This window comes from Tenrec ecaudatus, chromosome 1 (assembly GCF_050624435.1).
Source record: "Tenrec ecaudatus isolate mTenEca1 chromosome 1, mTenEca1.hap1, whole genome shotgun sequence".
Classification (NCBI taxonomy): domain Eukaryota; kingdom Metazoa; phylum Chordata; class Mammalia; order Afrosoricida; family Tenrecidae; genus Tenrec; species Tenrec ecaudatus.
The window spans coordinates 51613721-51635946 of NC_134530.1; the positions used below are offsets into that span (position 1 = coordinate 51613721).

The window sequence follows — 22226 nt, forward strand, 5'->3', positions numbered from 1 at the left end:
CTCTGTGCATTGGCTGTTAGAGCAGGGACATTCTCTCCAGGCCTGGTGGGCCAGGATGTGTTCTATTCTCTCTTCCCCATTCATTTGCTCCCGTGTGCTCTGATCAGACACGTCCCTCTCCCCTAACTGCAGCTTCAGTGCCGTCCTCTAAAGTAAATTCTTCTGGGGGAGGGGCAGTTGTCCACCTAGCTGGTATGGGGGGTCCATATTGCTTCTTGATTGACATTCTCATGTGCAATATTCTTTGCTTTTATCCAAGCATCATCAACTGTGATTTAGCCTTACCTATTTTTTCACTGTAGGAGTAGGATCCCATTCCTGTAGTGGTAGGCTAGTTAGACAATAATTGTGTTTGATAGATTAGAAACATGCGATTTCTCTTAACATAATATGTTCTTCTTTGAAAAATCCCTTTCCACTTCTGAACTTAGCAGCAGTTGTACTGGCAATGTTTTTAGCTCTTTGAATACTCTCAGAAATTCCATAGTTCACTTACATTTTGTGGGAATTTGGGATGAAACACAAAGCTGAAACAAATGACGCTTGTTAACCTTTTGTGGTTTGACACTTTATATGTTTACTGAAATAAATGCAAGGGAATAAAAATTATCTCATCATAAGTGTAATGAGTTGATGAAAGGAATAAATAAATAGTACAAACAGTTCCGTCTTATTTTCATACCTATGGACAATAATGAGCATTGCTGTGGGCACTTAGAATACGGTGTTATATAGATGAATATTCAAAAGAGTAAGAAATGTACATTTCTGATTTCCACATTGGGTGGCTGCCCAGCCAGTGCAATATGTCTTTGATCTCTTTGCTGCTGTTGCTTCCATGAGCATTGTGGATCTAAGCAAGATTAAATCCTTGACAACTTCCATCTTTTCTTTGTTATATTACCCCCACAATTAACAATTAGTCTTGGTAGTAATCACAATTGGATCATGTAATTCTATCAGTATCTTCTTCAACCTTTTTACCCAGGTCCATAGAGGAAATGAAGGTCACTTGGCGGGAGTAACAAAGACTGTGGCTAGAAGAGCCAGATTAAAGTTTACTGCATTACAATTTACTTTTATTATTCCTGCATGAGGGGATGTCAAACACTTTTTGGGTTTTTGTTTTTTTTTAATTATTTTTAAAGAACTTTTTATCATTGTATACTGTGTTTAAGATGTTTTAGTGTATTTGTAAATGTTTTTAAATGCTTTATGTAGAAGTAAAGATAAAATATAGATGATCACTAAGACAAAACCTTACAAATTTAATGTAAAGATCGGCTTAAGAACAGATCAGGTTCATAACTCTGGGGACTGCTTGTATGTACAATTCAAAACATACTTTCTCTTTTACTCTAGAAATTACATACATAACCCCCTCCTTTTTTTTTTTCTTCTGTGCCTTATTCCTGTAGGCTCCTAGGATCCTGTGGTTGTAAAAGACTTGAGTTTTGAGGGAAATAAATGGTGTGAAAGGTGGATGGGTATTTCATAAGTAGAAAACAAAAACGTGTAACTACTGGATGGAGTAAATTTGACAGACACATCATTTATCCTTAGTTATTTTTCAGGAAGTATTCTTGACTCAGAGTGTAACCAGGTGTTCATTACTCACATATTTTAATTAGTAGAGGATGAAGACTGTACTCTCCCCCACATGTACTAGAAAAGAATGCTGTTAAAGGAGATTCTTTGTTAGAAAGTTCTGAATTACTTTTATAAATGTTATTATACTTATCAGACATTTATTGTATTCCCACAGGGTATATAACTGAATGTTGATACTATTTTTATTTTGTTCTCATTTCGTTTGATAAGAACTCCAGGACCAGATTAGTTGGAAAGGCTTATGACAAAGAGAAAGAGAGATAAGTGGCAAGGGCTAGTAGTCACTTATTTGAGTCACTAGCAATGAATGTCACTTTACTGGAGAACACTCAACAGGTTTCAAAACTTATGGGCAGTGCCTTGGTTTCTGACTAGTAGTTTCTGTGTATCATTGATATTTTATGATTCCTTAATAGAGGCCAATTGGATCTTAAATTTTTCTGAATGTCAGATAGTTTTATTAATAAAGCAGTTCATTCTTTAAGATGAAAGCTCCTTGAGTTTCTCATTATAACTACACAAAATCTGCCTTCAGCTCATGTAAAGCGTATTATTTGGAGTAGAACAAATGTTAAATGGATGGACAAGAAGATGGAGACTTAAACTTTCCAAATAATAAATATATATCCCCCTTTGTTAGTCTGGGTACTTTAGAGAAACAAATCCACAGAAAATCATATGTATAAGAGAGAGTTTTATATAAAGGGGAAGTGCACATCAAGAAAACACCCCAACCCAGTGCTGCCCAAGCACACAAGTCCAACATTAACCCATATGTCTGACACCAATCCACAAAGTCTTCTTCCATCTCACAATGCACACTCAATGACGCTGACTGCAGGAGGAAAGCAGAATCAGTGAGTGTGTAAGCATCTCTGCGCTGGCAGGGGTCTCCACACGGCTGCTCCAGCACCCAGTGCTGCATCAGGGTAGGTCCATGTGCCTTCTCATCAGGGATGTCTTGTAGGAAGTCAGCCTTGCCAGCAGAAGCAGGTAACTGGCTAAGGCAGCTGCACCTTGGACCAACCATCAACAAAGCAAGAGACCCTAGAACAAGAAAGGTGAGGCTCACCAAGCCATTTATCTCACTGCCCTTCAATTAACCCCACATGTGTTTATTGGCCAGGTTGGCACAATAAACTTTAAAATCTGACCTCCTTAGTAAGTCTTTAGATTGAAACAAAACCTTTCTTGGTTCCCTGGACCAGGAATCCTCAAACTACTGCCCATGGGCCACATTGTGGCCCGCAGGGTGTTTTTTTGCGCCCTCTTTTGTTTGTTTGTTTTACTTCAAAATAAGATATGTGCAAGGCCACCGAGAAATGAAGTCCAAGCCCCGTGTCACCTCAGGCCAGCGTTCCAAGGTAATGTCGCCTTTCCCTGGCCCCTGTACTTTTTCCTCCAACAGCATTTCAAACCCCTAGCCGGAAGTTCCAGGGACCAGAGGCACCATGATGGGCCTGTCTGATCCTGAAGCTCCCATCCCCTGGGAATGGAAAGGTTCTGGCCGGTGTGAAGCTGCCAGATTCAGCTGCCACAGCGGCACAGGAGGCTCTGGTCAGCAGGCGAGAACGAGCGGAAGTCCTGGGCAGGGTGGTCCAGGACAGCGATTTTCCAAACATAAAGCTCGGAGCTAAAGCCGAGGGCTATAGGTAGAATGGCCGTCCTGCAGGCACTTCCAACATTGAAATCTGGTTTCCAGAGTCCAGGAAGGCATCCCCAAGACAATGGAGGATGGCTCTTTGAGATCCTTGCCTTAGAGCAAGAGAAACAGCCCTGACTCAGACTGCAGGCCTCCTCTTCTGTGTGGGTGCTAGAGCCAGGAGCTGTTTTATGGAAAACTCTGGAATGTGCCCCTGGAGGCCCAAGAGAGCAGAAGGAAGACGCTCCAGACCAGTAACTACAGCCTGGTGCTCGCTGCCGTTCCTACTGCTGACCTGTGACCTCTTTGTCAATTCCTTCTCGGAGCTCCCGTCATCCAGCTGGTCCTCTTCATCCTCCAGGACGTTGCACTTCTCTCAACATCATCATCGTCTGCCTCATGTTCTTCAACACCTTCGTCTTCCAGGCGGGGCTGGTCAACCTCCTATTGCACAAGTTCAAAGGCACCATCCTCCTGACAGTGGTATACTTCACCCTCAGCAGCTCCCTTCACATCTGGGTGATGACCTTATGCTGGACAAACTCCAACCACTTCGTCTGGACCACTGCAGACACTGTTTCAGAGACTAGTGGCCGTCCTCTACTGTTCCTTCTACAAGCGGATGGCTGGACGCCTGGGGGATCTGCGCTTCTACCAGGACTTGCACTGGCTGCACAGGAGTTCCTGCAAGATCGAAGGTGACCTCTTCAGATCCCTGGGACAGTGCTCTTCCTTCCATGTGCTGCTCCCATTTGGAGGTTGGCCTCCTCGGACATGTGCAGGCCTATGTGGTCAGCATTCCCGAAGGAAGAGTCTCCCCTCTTGCACATTCAAGTGTTCGAGTCCCTCCTGCCGACTTCAGCCCCGTGCCCCACCCTCTCCTGCTCCACCCCTTTATCCACCTCTCAGAACCTCTGACTTCTGGAAGTTCTGTGGCTGTCCTTTAGTGTGTGTGGCACAAGAGAACCTCCTAGGCCTGCTTCCCATGCACCACATACTTGTGGCTGAAAGGGTCCAGAGGGAGGCTCCTGGGCGCCTCCGATGCTTAGATTTGATACCCAAGATACTACCCCCCCATATTTTCTAAGTAGGGAATAAGTGGATTCCCCCCCCCAAAAAAAAGATGTGCAGTGTGCATAGGAATTTGTTCATAGTTTTTTTTTAAAAAAAAAACTATAGTCTGGCCCTCCAATGGGTCTGAGAGACAGTGAACTGGCCCCCTGTTTAAAAAGTTTGAGGACCCCTGCCCTAAACTTTGAATTGCTATCAATATTCAAAGGCTTTGACAGGCTTTTATTAGGAAAAGAAATATAAAAGCTTTCAGAATGTTTGTGGGAAAATAGAATTAAGAGATAATGGACAGTGACTGATCCTGGTATTGATTGCCTTGTCAGTTGTACAGTGCAACCGTGGAGAGTCACTCACATCAAAACACGTGGTTCCTGCCGACAGGGTCTGTATAGTGATCAGATTTTCTGTGCGATGGTTCCATACATATTTTTAAAAAGAGATAATGGAATTCACTTGTTAAAGAATGAGTCATCAAAGATTATTAATACACCAGGTAAGTAAAAAAATATATTGCTGCAAAGTCAGATATTTTAATTAAACAGGACTGTCAAAATGTGAAGCTACCATTTTTTAACATGTCCTCCACCTAGGTCTATATACCTCTGAAGGTTGTTTTTATAAATTTCTCTCTTTCCTGAATAATTCTTTATTCAGTTTATACCATGGCAAAAAGGCAGTTATTCCTTTTGAGTTTGGGGGCATGGAAAGAACCCTGAAAAGGCAAGATCAGGACTATAGAGTAGATGGGAGAAGATGTTCTGATGTAACTCTTGCATGACAGCTCTCACTGCCTGGAAGAATGAGCAGGTGCATTCTCTTGATGGGGGAGGCTATTTCTTAGGGTAATTTTCCTGGACTTTTTCTCACCAGTACAGTCACCAGTTTTTTTCAAACTTTTAAATAATAACCCCCTGGGACTGGCCTTTATCCTTCAAGAAAATCTATTAAGATTACTGATTTTGAAAGCCAAAAAAAAAAACTCCGCATAACCTTGTAAGCCAACTTTTGCCTTGAATTTAACTGATTCAGCAGATCCTCTCAGAAGATCCTGTTTTTATTGGCTTTTGAGCAGTTCGAAACCACTAGCCACTCCAAAGAAAAAAGACTGGGCTTTTTATTCCCTTAAACAGTTGCTGTCTCAGAAAACCACAAGGGGTCACTATGAGTTAGCACAGCAGTTCTCAACCTGTGGGTCGTGACCCCTTTGGGGGTCGAAGGACCCTTTCACAGGGGTCACCTAATTCATAACAGTAGTAAAATGACAGTTATGAAGTATCAACGAAAATAATTTTGTGGTTGGAGTCACCACAACATAAGGAGCTGCATTAAGGAGTCACGGCATTAGGAAGGTTGAGAACCACTGTTAGAAGAATGTTTTTACTGGCAGAGGAAAATAGAGTCTTAAGAAATTACACACAGAAAATAACAATTTTGGAGTAAATGAATAAAAGAAATTGCAAGGTCACACAGGACAGATAAACTCCTCTGGACCAAAAATGAGAGTAGTAATACCAGGAGGGTAAGGGGAAAGTGGTGGGAAAAAGGGGAAACTGATCACAGTGTTTAACATATAAACCCCCCCAAGGGGATGGACAACAGAAAAATGAGTGAAGGGAGAATGGCTGGTGTAAGACATGAAAAAAATAATTTATAAATTATCAAGAGTTCATGAGGGTGGGAGGGGGGAAATGAGCTGATACTAAGGGCTCAAGTAAAAAGAAAATGTTTTGAAAATAATGATGGCAACATATGTACAAAGGTGCTGGGCACAATGAATTGTTGTATGGATTGTGATAAAGAGCTGTAAGAGCCCCCAATAAAATGATTTTTAGAAAATTTCAAGTTCAAGAAAATTTATAATTACAGTGATACCTTGCTTATCTAACTCAATTCGTTCCAAATTCATGTTCAAACACCAAAAAGTTAAGAGAACTGAAAATATTTTTCCCATTAGAAATAATGGAAAACCAAATAATTGGTTCTGACGCCCAAAAATTACACTTAAAAGTGTAATTCACTTATAAATTAATTTATAAATTTTTCCAGCACTTTAAATTACTCTTGAGACTTTTAGCCTTCTTTCATATTACTGCCTCGGATACACTATCCCCATCGAGTTGTCGCTGATTTATTCAAATTAACTTAACTTTTCAACCTCTCCCATGATCTGGGTTCTTTATTTCATGGTTAACAGTTTTACACCTTCCCCCACCCCCCAGCCCCACAAAGCAAAAAAAAAAAAAAGTTGGTAATGTCAAGTTAGCCATGTTGTATTCAATTGCCAAATCAGACAAGCAGCAACCTGATTCAATTTTCCCAAAATTGCTTTCTTTTAATTCTGTCATGGTTCTCAGTTTTCCTTACCTTTACTGCTGACACTAACTTTCTTTGGAACCATGGTTACGTTATTTTACATAAATAAAGTGCAAAAAAACCCCACAATGACAAATGTTCCTATCACATTAACAAAAGCACCATATGTTGTCTGAGCAAGAGCAGTGCTTAGACTCAAGTGTCACGCCTTTGAATCTTTGGTGAGATGTGACGGGTGACCCTTGCCCTGTATGGGTTCTTTCAAGTCATGTTTTCGCTTTGACCCTCAGCAGAGTTATGAACACAGAAGATATTTTTTTCAAACTTTGCCGTTTGTGTAGTGGAAAGTTCAAGGTTGGCGCAGTGAGTAACATATCAGAGGAACAAAATGCTTCTTAAGGAAAGAAAATAATCAATGAGAATATTTGGTAACATGGGTTTTATGCCTAGTATTTGGGTTAGACTCTGAGCCTCAACTCCATTTCCTCCCTCCCCAAGGCAAAGAACTTTGAATATAAAATTTATTTTCTGAATTAGAAACTTCAGAATTTTGAAAATGTTTTAAAACTAGAGCTGAAACAACAGAACTGGTACTGTTGGTTGAATCCACCTCATGCAAAGTATGTAAGAAGAGAACTCTGTCCCATAAGGTATTTGATGGCTGCTTTTGTGCATCAGTAGGCCTTTATTCTGACGTGCCTCTGTGGGGACTCACACCTTGAACCTTTTTATTAGCCATCTAGGAGAGACTCTTTAAGTTGAAGTCAGGTCTCAAAACTAGTGACAAGAGGAATTACATACACTTAGTCAAAGTTTATTTTGCCAACCTGGCCAATAAACACATGTGGGGTTAGTTGAAGGGCGGAGAGATAAATGGCTCAGTGAACCTCACCTTTCTAGTTCTCAGGTCTCTTGCTTTGTGATAGACCAGGGTGCAGCTGCCTTAGCCGGCTCACTTCCTGCAAGACAACCCCAAGGAGAAGCCACATGGACCTACCCCATTGCAGGCCCTGGGTGCTAGAGCAGCCGTGTGGAGACCCCTGCCAGCGCTGAAATGCCTACACATTCACTGATTTGGCATTCCTCCTGCATTCGACATCATTGCATGTGTTTTGTGAGATGGAGGAGGATTTTGTGGATTGGTGTCGGACATATGGGTTAATGGTGGGCTTGGGCAGCATTGAGTTGGGCTGTTTTCTTGATGTGTACTTACCCTTTATATAAAACTCTCTTATGCATGATCTTCTGTGGATTTGTTTCTCTAAAGTACCCAGACTAACACACTTAGAAACACATTTTCACCACAAGTTAATTCACTAAAATCCAATTGTTTCATGGGGAATTAGGACAAGCACCAAATTCATTTTAAAAATCATTTTATTGGGGGTTTCATACAATTCTTATCACAATCCATACATTCATCTATTGTGTCAAGCACATTTGTACATTTGTTGCCTTCCTCATTCTCAAAACATTTGCTTTCTATTTGAACCCTTGATATCGGTTCCTCATTTTCCCCCTCCCTCCCCGGTTCCCCCTTGCTTCTCCTTCCCTCACAAACCCTTGATAATTTATAAATTATTTTGTCATATCTTACACTCTCCGACATCTTCCTTCACCCACTTTTGTTGTCCATCCCCCAGGGAGGAGGTTATATGTAGATCCTTGTAATAGGTTCCCCCTTTTCTACCCCACCTTTTCTCTACTCTCCAGGTATCACTACTCTCAATCACTGGTCCTAAAGAGATAATCTGTTCTGGATTCCCTGTGTTTCCCGTTCCTTTCTGTACCAGTGTACATCCTCTGGTCTAGCCAGATTTGTTAAGGTAGAATTGGGATCATCTTAGTGTGGGGAGGAAGCATTTAAGAACTAGAGGAAAGTTGTATGTTTCATCATTGCTACCCTGCACCCTGACTGGCTCATCTCCTCCCCGTGACCCTTCAGTAAGGAGGCGTCCAGTTGCCTTCAGATGGGCTTTGGGTCTACACTCTGCACTCATCCTCCTTTAAGATCCCAGACGCTGTATCTTTTGATAGCCGGACACCATCAGCTTTCTTCACCGTATCTGCTTATGCACACATTTGTCTTCAGCTATCGTGTCTGGACGGTGTATATATGGAATGCCAATTTAATAGAACAAAGTATTCTTTCATTGAGTAAGTACTTGAGTGGAAGTCCGATGTCCATCCGCTGCCTTAAAACTAAACCTATAAATATATGCACATAGATCTCTTTCCCCACCATCCTATATAAATATATTTACATATGTACATGCCTGTATTTAGACCTCTATAAATACCCTTTGTCTCCTAGTTCTTTCCTCTATTTCCTTTTACTTTCCTCTTGTCCCACTATCATGTTAAACCTTTATTTGCACCAAATTCTAAGTTCAGACATCAAACAGTAAAAACCTACTGTGATTCTTAGCCTGTCTATAAATCACACCATTTAAATTCTGTTACCAAATATTTTCATAGGGCCTTTTGTGCCCTCTCCCTAAATAAAATAAGCAGAGATTCACAAAATTTAAACCTGGTAACACCCCGCTCCCCATTCCTTAAGGCAATAAACTATGTGGGGAGGTACTCTAAAAAGATAGTGTCTTTTTATTAGATGACAACAAGATATTGTTGTCTGCTTTTTCCCTTCTAAAGCTCACTGCATAGAAACTAGAATGAGCTCAAGACTTTGATTATTACATTGTGAATCCATCAGTGGGCCAGTATCTGGCTGTCTCTGCCTGTCATCTTTCCAGTTGGCACAAAGTAATATTTATTGCCAACTGGTTAGAGAACCCATGTTGGCATGGCCCATTGGCAACATAATTAGCAGTTCTAAGAGATCCATTGTTGTTAAATATGGACTTTCTTGGGAAATAGTGTTTGGGAGTTTAAATATTTCTCTGGCCATTTATTCAAGAGCTGAAATGAGTTTAGGGGGTTGAATAGAGACCTGGTTTCTAGTCATAGTTCTGGGGATCAGGAGGCAGATTTTCATGCCTTGGTGGCACTTAACCCAGATATGCAGGTAATGTGTTAGTATGAGCCCTTCCCTCTGCTAGATGTTTTCCTACCTGGTTGTTTTCAGATTTCTTTCTTGCTCTGATTCTTTGATTTGGCCTTCGAAACCTCCATATTCATAAACTTCAACTCTGTTTTCCAGATTCGTGAGGCCAAAATGTTGTCTTCCTTTTCTAACAAACCTCCTGATTATGACCACTGACTTGTTGCTCCTGACCTGACCTCTCCCGCCTTGACTTGTCTGTTTACCATAACTGTAGTTGTCACATTCATTCAGAGCTTTAACATAGTAGGTGTGTTGCCCTGCACTTCATTTTCATTCATGTCATGCAGTCCTTACAGCTCCCCTATTCTGGTAAATACTGTTAAGCCCATTTTACAAATTAGGAGATGAGGATAAAGAGATAAAATAGAGTAAGTGATGGCATTAGAATTTAAAATGGGTAACTTCAAACTTCAGGTTCTTGAGCTATGTGCTGCTATGTTGCATCTGTGATAGCTACAATGTGTTGAGAATCTACTGAGTGGAAAACAATAACTTTGCTTCCTTTTGTATAATATCATGTATACCCCCATTTTAGAGTAATAAAAACTGATACAGTAGTGAAAACAATCCACTTTTAAACTAATTAGAGACCTGGGTTCCAAGGTGTTAGACATCCTTAAATTGGAGAATTATTTCAATGTATTTTTTCTTCTACTTTCTTTCCTGTTTTAATGATCAACCTCATGATGTGTTTCTGACAACTATCAGTATTAACGGAGCTTAGTGATGTAGTGTTTGCGAGTTGGGCAGCGGTTCCATGTGGTTGGTGGTTCGAAACACCAAGCAGCCCAACGGTAATCAAATATGGTCTCCGAAACCCACAGAGGGTCACTAAAAGTCAGCATTGACTCGATGGCAGTAAAGTAAGGCGATGTAGTGGTTATACATTGGGCTGCGATCCAGGTGGTTGGCAGTTCAAAACATCAGCCACTCAATGGGAGAAAAATGGGGCTTTTTACTCTTGTAAATGGGGGGTCACCATGAGTCAGCATAGCTTGATGGCAGGTAGTGAGTTTGGTTTTTGGCATCAGTATTAACAGTTCAAATATTGCCTCAACTCACTTTTTTTGTACTGTCACCTTAACATGGCCATTTTCATATTTTTACCTTTGCTGTATACAATATATACTTTTCCCCTCTTTATCAAAAGCAGATGACAGGTGATGGGAGAAATAAATGAGAACATGTAAAGAAAGGCTGAGAAGGTCCACATACTTTGGGGGAATCTCAGTTTGGAGAACAAAGATTTTTAAAGCTCTTTTTCTTTTTCGGTAGCTCTTTTGTTAAAGAAATATTGGACCTTAAGAACTTCATGAAACGAGACACAGGATTTGACTTCACTGAGTCTTAGTTTTCTCATTTGAAAATAGGGTGCATAAATAAAATACGCCTCGGAGCATATGGATAGTTATGGTGACAATTAAATAAAATAACCTATATCATACGTCTTAATCCACAGGAGCTTCAAAAAGCTGGTGAGGAAATTCCATGATCTTTTATCCCATTTTTCCATGGACTTTTTGAAGTCTTCTTGGATAGCACTCCAAAGTGTTCATTCATTTGATGACAGATCCAGGGCTTGTAATGTTGAGGTTCCAATTCAGGTAGATTAATTATAGCAGGCCTTCTTACAGCATAAACAGTGGTTAGCCCATACAATTGTACCGTGTGTGTGCTCAGAAAAGTAATTTGGGAGAACTTTTGACTTCGTACTTCTAGGCTTAAGATTGTAATCCAGAGTATGTGGCAGTCTTAATAAGTTTCATGTGGCTTTTCTACATTTTAAAAACTCTTAGTACACAGGTGCATACACATGTAAAAATTCATCTTGTTACACTTTAAAATGTATGGGCTTAATTATGTAAATTAATTATATCTTATATTTAAAGTTTTTTAAAGCATTTGCAAGAGTTATACCTTCAGTACTTACGATTAGTTAATATTTCAATGGATTGTGCCTAGCATATAGGACTAGTTATCTTTACAGTTTTTTGGTACACTTGGCTTCAATTTTTTTTTTTTGGATTCAAATTTTTTATTCCTCAAAGTTATATGGTAGCTATTGTAGAACAAGAACTATTGTTTAATACTGTTGAAAATTTTGTTTCATCTTTACTATTTAAAATTAGCAAGCAAAATTTTAAAAATCTTTTATTCTCAGAAGTATGTATATTCTGTCAAAAAATGTCATTCCTAATATTAATTTCCAATACCTATGGCTTATTTTGTTTTAGATATACTAGTCACTGTTAAGAAATATACATGCTTACAACCAGCAAGCTGTGAAATGGCATGTCTTTGAGTGGTTTTCTGCTCACATTAGCTTGCTATGCGGAATATACGTGTGTGTGTGTGTGTGTGTGAGAGAGAGAGAGAGAGAGAGAGAGAGAGAGAGAGAGAGAGAGAGAGAGAGAGAGAGAGAGAGATTGAGTGTATTCATTTGCCTTTGGTAGACGTGAGAGCACTCTCTGTCCTCCGTGGCTCTAGCCCGGAGAGTTCCCACCAAGCTCAGTGTCAGGAAAAGGGGTGTGGATTGTCTGTGCTGCGCCTCTCAGCAGCTAGAATGTGATTGGCAGGCTCCTCCCCTTCCTGCACTTCAGCTCTACACAGGGTGCACTCTGGAATGACAGGCATTCCTGTGTGAAGAGAGCCAGCGTGAAGACATACTTAAAGGAACCACAAATACCCAGAGCAGGATACAGGACAGCAGACACTTCAGCAGATTAACTGACCTCGTGCCATTACCTCGCGTCTGGCAGCGGCGCAGAGAGAAGGCTGCGTGCCCTCTCCTTATGTGGATTGATTTTTTAAGAAAGATTTTCTTGTGGCTGAGACAGTTTGTTGTCGTGATTTACATCAGACAATATAATCATGGGGCAAGCTGACGTATCCAGACCGGTAAATCCAGATGCAGTCGGTGAGTAATAGAAGGCAAAGAAACTGAGAAACTCTTGACAAAAGCAAGGCAGATTTATAGGTGAAGCTGAGTATCAACTTAGGAATTTGAATGTTAAGGACTGTGATGTTTACACCTTTGGAACATCTACAACTTTGTGAAGAATGAGTGAAAACTTGGTTGTTTTTTCATTTGGTTTTTATTAATTTCCCACTCGTAGTTTTGTTTTAATTGATCCCTCTGGAGTTTTTTTTTTAATATGATCCATCTCTTGCAGCCTAAGTGCTACAGAAACTCTTACTTAGGACCCAGTGGTATCTCACAGGACTTATACAGTTAATATATATGTAGAACTAAAACTGTGAACTTCAGAGCTTTTAAGAATTGACTTAATCTTTTAGACTCATTTAAACTTTTTACAAATTAAGTCTCATGTTTTCCCATTGTGTTGGCCTTTCCGTTTCTCATCAGGCAGCACTCAGTCTGAGCATTTCCGAAGTCAGTGCTTTTCATGTGAAGAGTTGCTATCTCGGGGGTGGCTAGAGACCAAAGTGATGGTTGTAAATGTAGCTCAAGAGTTCCAAGATGAAGGATCTTAAATTGAGATTGAACTGAATATTCTTTAAAAGATTGTCAAATGCAAGCAAAGTAAAAGGAGGCCAGGAAATCATTGTTTGGCATTCTATTACCTTTTAAAAACCGAAAACATACCTTCTTTTGATTTATAAAGCAACAGAAAACATGTTCTGTCTTAAACTGCTTTTGGTTCAAGAGTGAAAATGCAGGTGGTTTTAGGGAATATTATCTAAGTGGGAGAGCATAGGAGATATTCCCTAATGTCTCCTAATGCTGTGCTATTTAGTATCGAAAGGTCACTTTTTCATTTGAGAACTTTCCAGAAAAAATACTCAAAGAAGAATTTTTTTTCAAAGTTTACCAGAACGGAGGAGCATGGATCAGAAAGTGAGTCAACCTGCAAAAGATTTTTTTGACTGCAGTCAGAACCCGACTCACTGCTTTGATCACCTGGTTGTTCATCAGTTTCATAATTGACTTTTTTAAAATGGAGTATTTTATAAATAGGAAAAGATATAGATAGTGAGAAATACAAAGAACACTGTTGGGCCACTCCCCAATTTAAGAACTGCAATTAAAGCCATAGTATTCTAACTCCCTATACCTCTCTCTCTGTCCTCATTTCCTCGATAGTATGGGTTTGGGTTTTGTTTTCCCCACACACCCCCGCCGGGCCCCTTAGGTTTTGCTCTTCAAAGTAATTACTGAAGTTCACTTTTGGACTATCAAACTCTTCTGTTCTTTGTTCATAAGCATAATAAGGACCCAAACAATGCTAAGTATTTATTTCTGATCTAGAACTGAAAATGTTTGAAAACTAATAAATTGTTAAGCAGGTACAATGTAGTGGTGGCAGATGGTATTTCTGAAGAATGCCTATCTCACATCCGTATAACATAAATTTATCACAGTTAATGAAGTTTGATGCTATTTTTTGTGCCTTTTTAAAAAGTGAGATAATAAATTCTATCAATTTTGCTACCTGCCAGGAACTGTAATAAAAGATCTATGACGGAGAAATAGAAATCTGTTGGGTACCTAACTTCAGATTTTTCTGTTTTTGCTGGATTTAATATTTGAGTTTTAGTTCCTATGACCTAGATCGATTATTTAAATGATAAATGATTTATAAATTCTGGATGCAGTCTAGTCGAACCTATCAGGATCAGGTCATCATGGTTTAATCTTGAACAACTCCAAGTACTAAACCAGTGCTTTAAGGACTTATGTGTAACAATTTCCTAATGAAATTATAAAATATTTCAATGGATAGGTGTTTGGAAAACCTTGCAGATTCTTTAAGGATAAATATATAAAGCGAATTCAAACCTAAGTCATTTATTTGCCATTCGAGGTCTTTAACATAATAGTTTTGAACTTTAATATTTGATAGTATTAATTTGTTTAGTGAAGTGATGCAAAATGAAAGAACATAATGAATTAGTTTTGTACTATCTTTAAGGTACTCTAAATATCATAGAAGATGCTGTGTAGGCATAATTCATGTCTGAGCCCCCCAAAATAACTTACTTATGAGTTGGAAATACAAATTTAAAATAATGACAAGAAAGAAATACAAATATACTTAAAATGTGATACATTATTTTTCTTAAAAAATACTAGTTGGCTCTCTTAGCTTATAATGAAAGGCTATTATCAAAAAGAATGTTCTCAAATAAGTCATATTTGCTGAAAGCTTCACAGGCAGATTTATCAGATGTTGGACCAGCATCTAATCAGTGATTTACCAGAGGATCTGTCACAACTGGCAAATGAATCAGGTATTTAAATGCAGAGGAGGAACTTACACTGTGTTTTCTATTCAAGGAAATAAGCAGTTATCCTCATCAGTTCATACAAAAATTTATTTTATTATTTTATTTCTCTATCGCTGCCTTATTTCTTAGAGACTAGATTTATAGTTTCCCTTCCATATAAGTTTGTCATATATTAGTTTCTTACTAGCAGAACTTTTTTTTTAACTAATGGTTTTCTTTTTTTTTTTTTAATTAGGGGCTCATACAATTCTTATCACAGTCCATACATACATCAATTGTGTAAAGCACATTTGTACCTTCATTTCCCTCATCATTCTCAAAACATTTGTTCTCCACTTAAGCCCCTGGCATCAGGTCCTCATTTTTTCCTGTCCCTCCCCACTCCCCCCTCCCTCATGAACCCTTGATAATTAATAAATTATTATTTTGTCATATCTTGCCCTGTCTGACGTCTCCCTTCACCCACTTTCCTGTTCTCCCTTCCCCAGGGAGGAGATCACATGCAGATCTTGTAATTGGTTCCTCCTTTCCCACCCACCCTCCCTCTACCCTCCCAGTATCGCCACTCACACCACTGGTCCTAAAGGGATCATCTGGATACCCTGGATTCCCTGTGTTTCTGGTTCCTATCTGTACCAGTGTACATCCTCTGGTCTAGCCAGACTTGCAAGGTAGCATTGGGATCATGATGGGGGGTGGGGGGGGGCTGGGAGCATTTAGGAACTAGAGGAAAGTTGTATGTTTTCATCATTGTTGCTACATCGCACCCTGTCTGGCTCATCTCCTCCCTGAGACCCTTCTGTAAGGGGGTGTCCAGTCGCCTACAAATGGGCTTTGGGTCTCCACTCTGTACTCCCCCCTCATTCACTATGGTAAGATTTTTTTGTTCTTATGATGCCTGATACCTGAGCCCTTCGACACCTTGTGACCACACAGACTGGTGTGCTTCTTCCATGTGGGCCTTGTTGCTTCTGAGCTAGATGGCCACTTGTTTACCTTCAAACCTTTAAGACCCCAGATATTAAAAGTTATTTTTAAGTGAAATAATCCCTTAGGAGAAGTCTGTAGTTTTACACAGATGAATTTTTCAAATAATAGTTTGTAGTATTTGATCTACATGAAAGCTGTTTCCATGTTCACTAGAACCCTTTGCTATGAATCATATTAAAACAACCAAAGTAATTAGCACATATCCTGAAATTAGGCACAAGTCCAAAGAATTTTAATAAGCTTTATCCATCCATTTAGCCTGAAACTTTCCTTTTTTCTGCCTTTATAGTCCCCCACTCTAAAGGAGTACTGGTGACACAGTGGTTGAGTGCTCACCTGTTAACTGAGAAGTTTCCAGTTCAAACCTACCAACTGTTTCAGGAGAGATTATCATCGTCTACTTTTGTGATTGCAGCCTTGGAAACACTGTAAAGTCACTGAGTCAGAATTAACTTCATAGTACTTAACAACATTGCCATTCTTTAACATTCTTCCACCCACCCACCTTTATTTTTTTACCTATTAACCGTATTTTTCCCATTTATCTTTTATATAGGAATATTTTGCAATTAAAAACCCCACTGTATTACATATCATTTCCTCTCTTCTATGTACCTTTATATCACCATTTGATTTATTTTAAAACACTACTCTTGTGATGTTTTTACTAGTTTGGGTCAAAGTGATTTAGAAAAATATCTTAATTCAGGGGGAAAATAAACGAGATTTCTATATGGATAAAATATAATACAACTAAAATAGCAAAATTAAAGCATACCATTAATCAGCATGTTTGAATTGTGCTGGCAAAGATTACCATGGACTGCCAAAAAGGACAAACAAATCCGTCTTGGAAGAAATAGCCAGAATGCTCCTTAGAGGCAAGGATAACGAGACTTCTTACATACTTTGGATATGTTTTCAGGAGAGTCTAGTCCCTAGAGAAGGACATCATGCTTGGTAAAGTAGAGGAGCAGGAAGAAAAAAGAGAAAAACCCTCTAGATGGATTGACATAGCGGGATGTCAACAGTGGGATGCAGTATAGGAGCAAATGTGAGGATTACACAGGATTGGGCAGTGTTTGGTTCTAGTTTCAGTCAGTACTGCATTCTCATAGCAGAGGGTTGCTCTGAGTTGGAACCAACTCGGTAGTGCCTAACAACAGCAACAACTGATGTAGAGATGACTCTCGGGACCAAACTCACTGACATCACGTTAATTCTGAACTCTTGGCAACTCTGTAAGGCAGATTAGAACTTCCCTGATCAGTTTCTGAGAGTGCAAATCATTACTGGAGCAGAAAGCCTCATCTTTCTCCTGCGGGGCATGTGGTGGGTTTGAACTGCTGATTTTAGAGTTTGCAGTCCAACTTGTAATCCAGTATGCCACCAAGATTCCCTGAATTAGCAATATGGTTAATTAAAGATAATCTAAGACAATAAATACTTTTCTCTGGTTTGGAAGAAACAGGCATGCTTTTCCGCATGTGATTCAGGACTTGCAGGAACGCTCGCTGTAGTCTGTGGTGGACCCTTAACAACTTTCCTGTGGTTTTCCAGTGCTGAATCGTTGATGCCTCTCTGCTCTAGTGGGTGTTCAGGCTAGCCTATGGTGACGACTACAGATTCCTTCAATTCACAGGTATACTTGAGTTTTCTTTTCATGAGAGAAGCAGGTCTTGAAGGAACCTCAAGTTACAGCGACACAGTCCACGGGTAGGCATCCCACAGACAGTGTAGCTTGCAAATGGAGGCACAGAACAAGCAAGGCAGCTGCACACTCGTCCAGTGAGCAAAGAGCAAGAGGCGAGGCTTGCCGAGCTATTTATCTCTCCGCCCTTCAACCAATCTCACGTGTGTTCATTGGCCATGTTGGCACAACAGACCTACTTATCACAGAGAATATCTTACATTCTGGCCCCTCACCCCTCAAAAACTTGCTTTCAACTTATAATTTTTATCAAAAAGCGTACGTAGTAAATTTCCAGGAGTAAAGCAGCATGACTCCTGTTAAAGGCAATTTTGTTCAGAAACTGTAATCTGGAGTTGGGACATCAGACTTAACTTTACCTGCAAATTTAGAGTTGTTGTTTTTGCAAAGTATAATTGTACAACAACAAAACACTGCTTGGTCCTGCATCATCCTCATGAGTCCTTATTAGATATGATCCCGTTGTTAGAATCAATAGGTAATCTCCCCGAAGCTCTTCCTCCTTTTCACTGACCCTACTTGACCAAGCATGATGCCTTTCTCCAAGGACTGGCTCTCCTGACAATACGTCCAAAGTGTATGAAAACAAAGTCTTACTATCCGTGCTTCTAAGGGACATTCTGACTCTTCATTGTTCATCCTTTTGACAGTGGTATATTCAGTGTTCTTCAGTAACTTAATCCAAATTATTCAATAAAATTCAAATTATTCAAATAGGTTTTTCTTTGGTTATCCTTATTTATTATCTAGCTTTAAAGGTACATTTGAAACAGTTAAAATTATTTTTTATTAGACACACTTTAGTCCTTAAAACTGACATCTTTGCTTTATAACACTTTACCAAAGGTCTTTGTATGCAAACTGGCCCAATGTAATATATTGATTTCTTGACTGTTGTTTTCATGGGTGTTGATTGTGGATCCCAGTCAAATGAAACCCTTGACATGTTCAGTCAGTCTTTTCTCTTTATTATTATATCACTTATTAGTCCATTTGTGAGATCTTTTTTTGATGTTGAGTTGTAATCCATATTGAAGACTCTAGTTTTTTATCTTCATCAATAAGTGCTTCAAGTTCTCTTGGCTTTCAACAGCAAGGTTTTGTCATCTGCATATTGCAGCTTGTTAATGAGCCTTCCTCCAATCCTGATGCCTTCTTTTTCTCCATTAGTCCACTTTCTTGGATTATTTGTTCAGTATGATGAAGGGGCCACAAACCTGACCACACACCTTTCCTGGCTTTAAACCATGCAGTATTCCCGTTTCTTTCTGTGCAAACGACTGCCTCTTGGTCTATGTGCAGGTCCCCATTTGGAATCTTCATTCTTCCACAAAGTGAAGAGAGACCTATTCCCTGACTGGCTGCTCAGCTTAAGGCCAGAGCTTTGTAATAAACCTAAGGGAAGTTACTGACCTTCTGTTAACAAATCCTCCTTTGTTCATTAGAGGCATGTTTTGCACTCTGTAATTTTGTTGCCATTTCCTTTTTCTATTTTTTTTAATATTCTAAGGCTTTTATACAATAAATGATCCCTAGATTGAGAAGTATGGTTCACAAAAGTTTGACAGAGACTCGGGCAGGTGGGGGTAATGGGCAGACATGAAGAATGCCACCTGATTGGTCTTCAGTAGGAAGGTTTATCATCCTGAAGTCATTGATCAGTCTATAAATTCCTCTTCAGATTCACGCAGCCTGAATGCAGGAAGATCATAGGCCAGTGGGTTTGGAAAGTCTTGTGGATCCAGTAGCAGTGGAAGCATCTCAGTGCTGGCAGGGACCTCCTCATGACTCCTCCAGCTCCAGGGCTCAAGCTCCATCCGCTTAGCTTCATGTGTCTCCTGATCTCAACAGCCAGATCCACACACAGCATAGGCAGAAAGGGCAAGAGAGAGGAGGGCAAGCCATTTTCTAAAACAATTCTTTAAATATAAAAGTAATCTCTTTTTTACAAGGCAAATATGAGTAATAATAACATGATTTTCATAAATTGGTTTTCTCCATTAAAAATGTTCTGATGCTTTTAAAATACTGTTAAAAACAAGATCTGTTATAGTTTGGTTGGCATCAAATATAATCAGAGGTGTATAATAAAAATGCAGTCTTTGAGATTTTAGTATATATCTTGTTGAGCAAAAACTTCAAAAATTTTTTGATTGTATATAATATTTTTATGAATACAATGAGAGAATTCTGTATTCTTTAACTATCTTAAAACCTGTTAAGATGTAAGACATAGAATCAGAACTCAGACCCAGTAGTTATGTCACTTATCACCAAAATCTAAACATATGGAGGGAGAGATTGCGAACTACGGAAGTTTATTATTATGGGCCCCAGATGCCCGTGCCTCAACTTGTCTCCTAATTGGATGATTGAGAATTGGTTGTAAATCTGATTCCAAAATGAACACTATCTTTGACTTTAGAGCAGTGGTCCTCAACCTTCCACACCTCTTTAACACAGTTCCTCCTGTTGTGGTGACCCCCCAGCCGTAAAATTATTTTCGTGCTGCTTCATAACTGTTATTTTGCTACTGATAAAAATCAGGCGACCCCTTTGAAAGAGTCATTTGACCCCCCCCCCAAGAGGGGTCCTGAGCCACAGGTTGAGAACTGCTGTTTTAGAGCATAATGTTTGTCCTGTTTTATCACTTATCTCCAACAAGTTATATAATATGTATTTCCAATGGGGAGTTAATAAATATTTACAAGTTATTTAAGGGTGCAAAACAGTTTTTTTAAATAATCGTATTTATATATGTTTTTTAAAATCATCCTGGAAAGTCATCTGAAACCACTAAATAGGAGCCCAAAGTAAATGAAATGTGTGGTGTGCCACAGCTTGAAGGAGGCAGTAAGTAGTTTAAATGACTATCAGGGCATGATTTCAAGGGACTACCCAAAGAGGAGACACCACACTGTAATTTGGTTAGTTATCTGCTTTTTCTAACCCCTGACTCCTCTTTAAAAAAAAAAGATTTCCAACTCAGTGATAGGCTTTCCTAGTGGTCTGCAGCTAGCTGCATGACTCAAAATGTTTTCTTTGGGACACCTAATTGTAAATATGTAGCCAGCCTTAAGCCTTTCTTTTTCTTTTTTTTCTTCTTTTCTGCCTTTTTTTTTTCTGACAAAGGAAAATGAGGAAGGAGACAGGTGGCTGAGGCTGTAAATCATATGGGAACAGACAGCCTCATTTTTCTTCTTTGGAGCAGCTGGTAGGTTTGAACTGCCCACCATCTGACTTACTCAGTGGTACAACCTGGCCTCCTGTGACTCTCATTATAAAGAATGAAATAAAATTCATAAGGCCATTTTAAATGCCATGGCTAGTTTAAGCAGAAGCAATGGGCTATCCAGGCATGACTTCAAACATATTTCTTCTGTTAAGTTGGAAATGGGAGGAGACTGGTCATAAAATTAGAGATGCTGGAAACAAATGGTTCAGAGGAAAACTTGCTTATAAACAGTTTCAAGCTCACCCTGTCTCAGTTCTTTATGAGGATAAATTTAAAACATAATTGTGTTACCTTTTCAAGAGGGTGATTCGTAGATGCTGAAACATATTTTTTATAATTACTATTACAGTTTTCTAAGGAATGTTCTTGACTTTCTTCCTGTCTGCCAAAAAGTTATAGTAAGAACCTGGAGCTAGTGTGCCAGTTTTAATAGGTCTAAGAGAACTATGGAATCCCTGAGAAGTACAAACAGTGTAAGATCTTGACTGCTAATCAAATGAAAGAAAGGCACAGCATTATACGTCTAAAAAACACCATAGATACAACGACTGATCTCGCCTTGCCCTGAGCAAAGACAGTCAAAGACGCATGGAGACAATTAGTCCAATGGACCATGTGATCATCAGTCTCCACAACCCTGGACCAGAAGAATTAAATGGTGCCCAGCTACTACCAAGTCCTCTAAAAGGGATCACATTAGAAAGTCCTGGGTAAAGTGGGAGAAAAGTATGGACGAAACCTGAAAATTATTTAAAATAATAAAATGAACTCACCCTCATGTCACAATTTTGAACCAAATAGTAGGTCTATAAAGGGAACAGTAACAAAGTGAAGAGTGTACCCCTTAGAAGAATCAACCATTTGAGGTCAAAGGGGCAGCATTTGCCTAAAAACAAAGTTCTGAAAAGTTAGGAAAAGAGCAGGTCTGGAAACCAATAGGGAGACAGTGGGATAAGTGATATTACATTGTAGAGATTACCATCAATGACATAAAATAAGACATTTTGAATGGAAAATGCTCTGTGAACCTTCACCCAATTCATAATAAAAAGTTTTAAAAAAAGAAAAAAAACTTAATGGCACACAGTAACAAAAGGCCTATAGAAGACAGTCCTGCTTATTGATACACATGGGCTCACCAGGGTCAGAGTCCATTAATTACTAGTTAAGAATGCTTTAATGTTGTCAATCACGTCTAGTCACTCGCTGCTATTAAGGATTTTAGCATACTTTATTTTTTCACTTTTTAAAAATGATTTTATTGGCATATGCTTCACGCAACATACAATTTAATCCCAGTAAGCAGAGTGTGTAATCATCACCACAATTTCAGAAC

General features: G+C 39.3%; 1 protein-coding gene and 1 non-coding gene across 4 annotated transcripts in view; both read left to right on the forward strand.

Moving 5' to 3' along the window:
• The window catches only part of PHACTR4 (phosphatase and actin regulator 4), a 110995-nt gene that overhangs the window by 50539 nt on the left and 38230 nt on the right, over positions 1–22226 (forward strand). Inside the window, exon 1 of one of the 3 annotated variants that reach the window (XM_075553125.1) lies at positions 12354–12621. The exons of the other annotated variants lie outside the window; for them this stretch is intronic. Coding sequence (XP_075409240.1) covers positions 12576–12621 — 46 coding nt within the window. The 5' untranslated portion in view covers positions 12354–12575. Of the gene's footprint in view, positions 1–12353; positions 12622–22226 lie in introns of those variants that run through there. 3 annotated transcript variants of the gene reach the window in all.
• LOC142437896 (small Cajal body-specific RNA 14) lies at positions 4616–4750 on the forward strand. Its single transcript, XR_012782398.1, has one exon.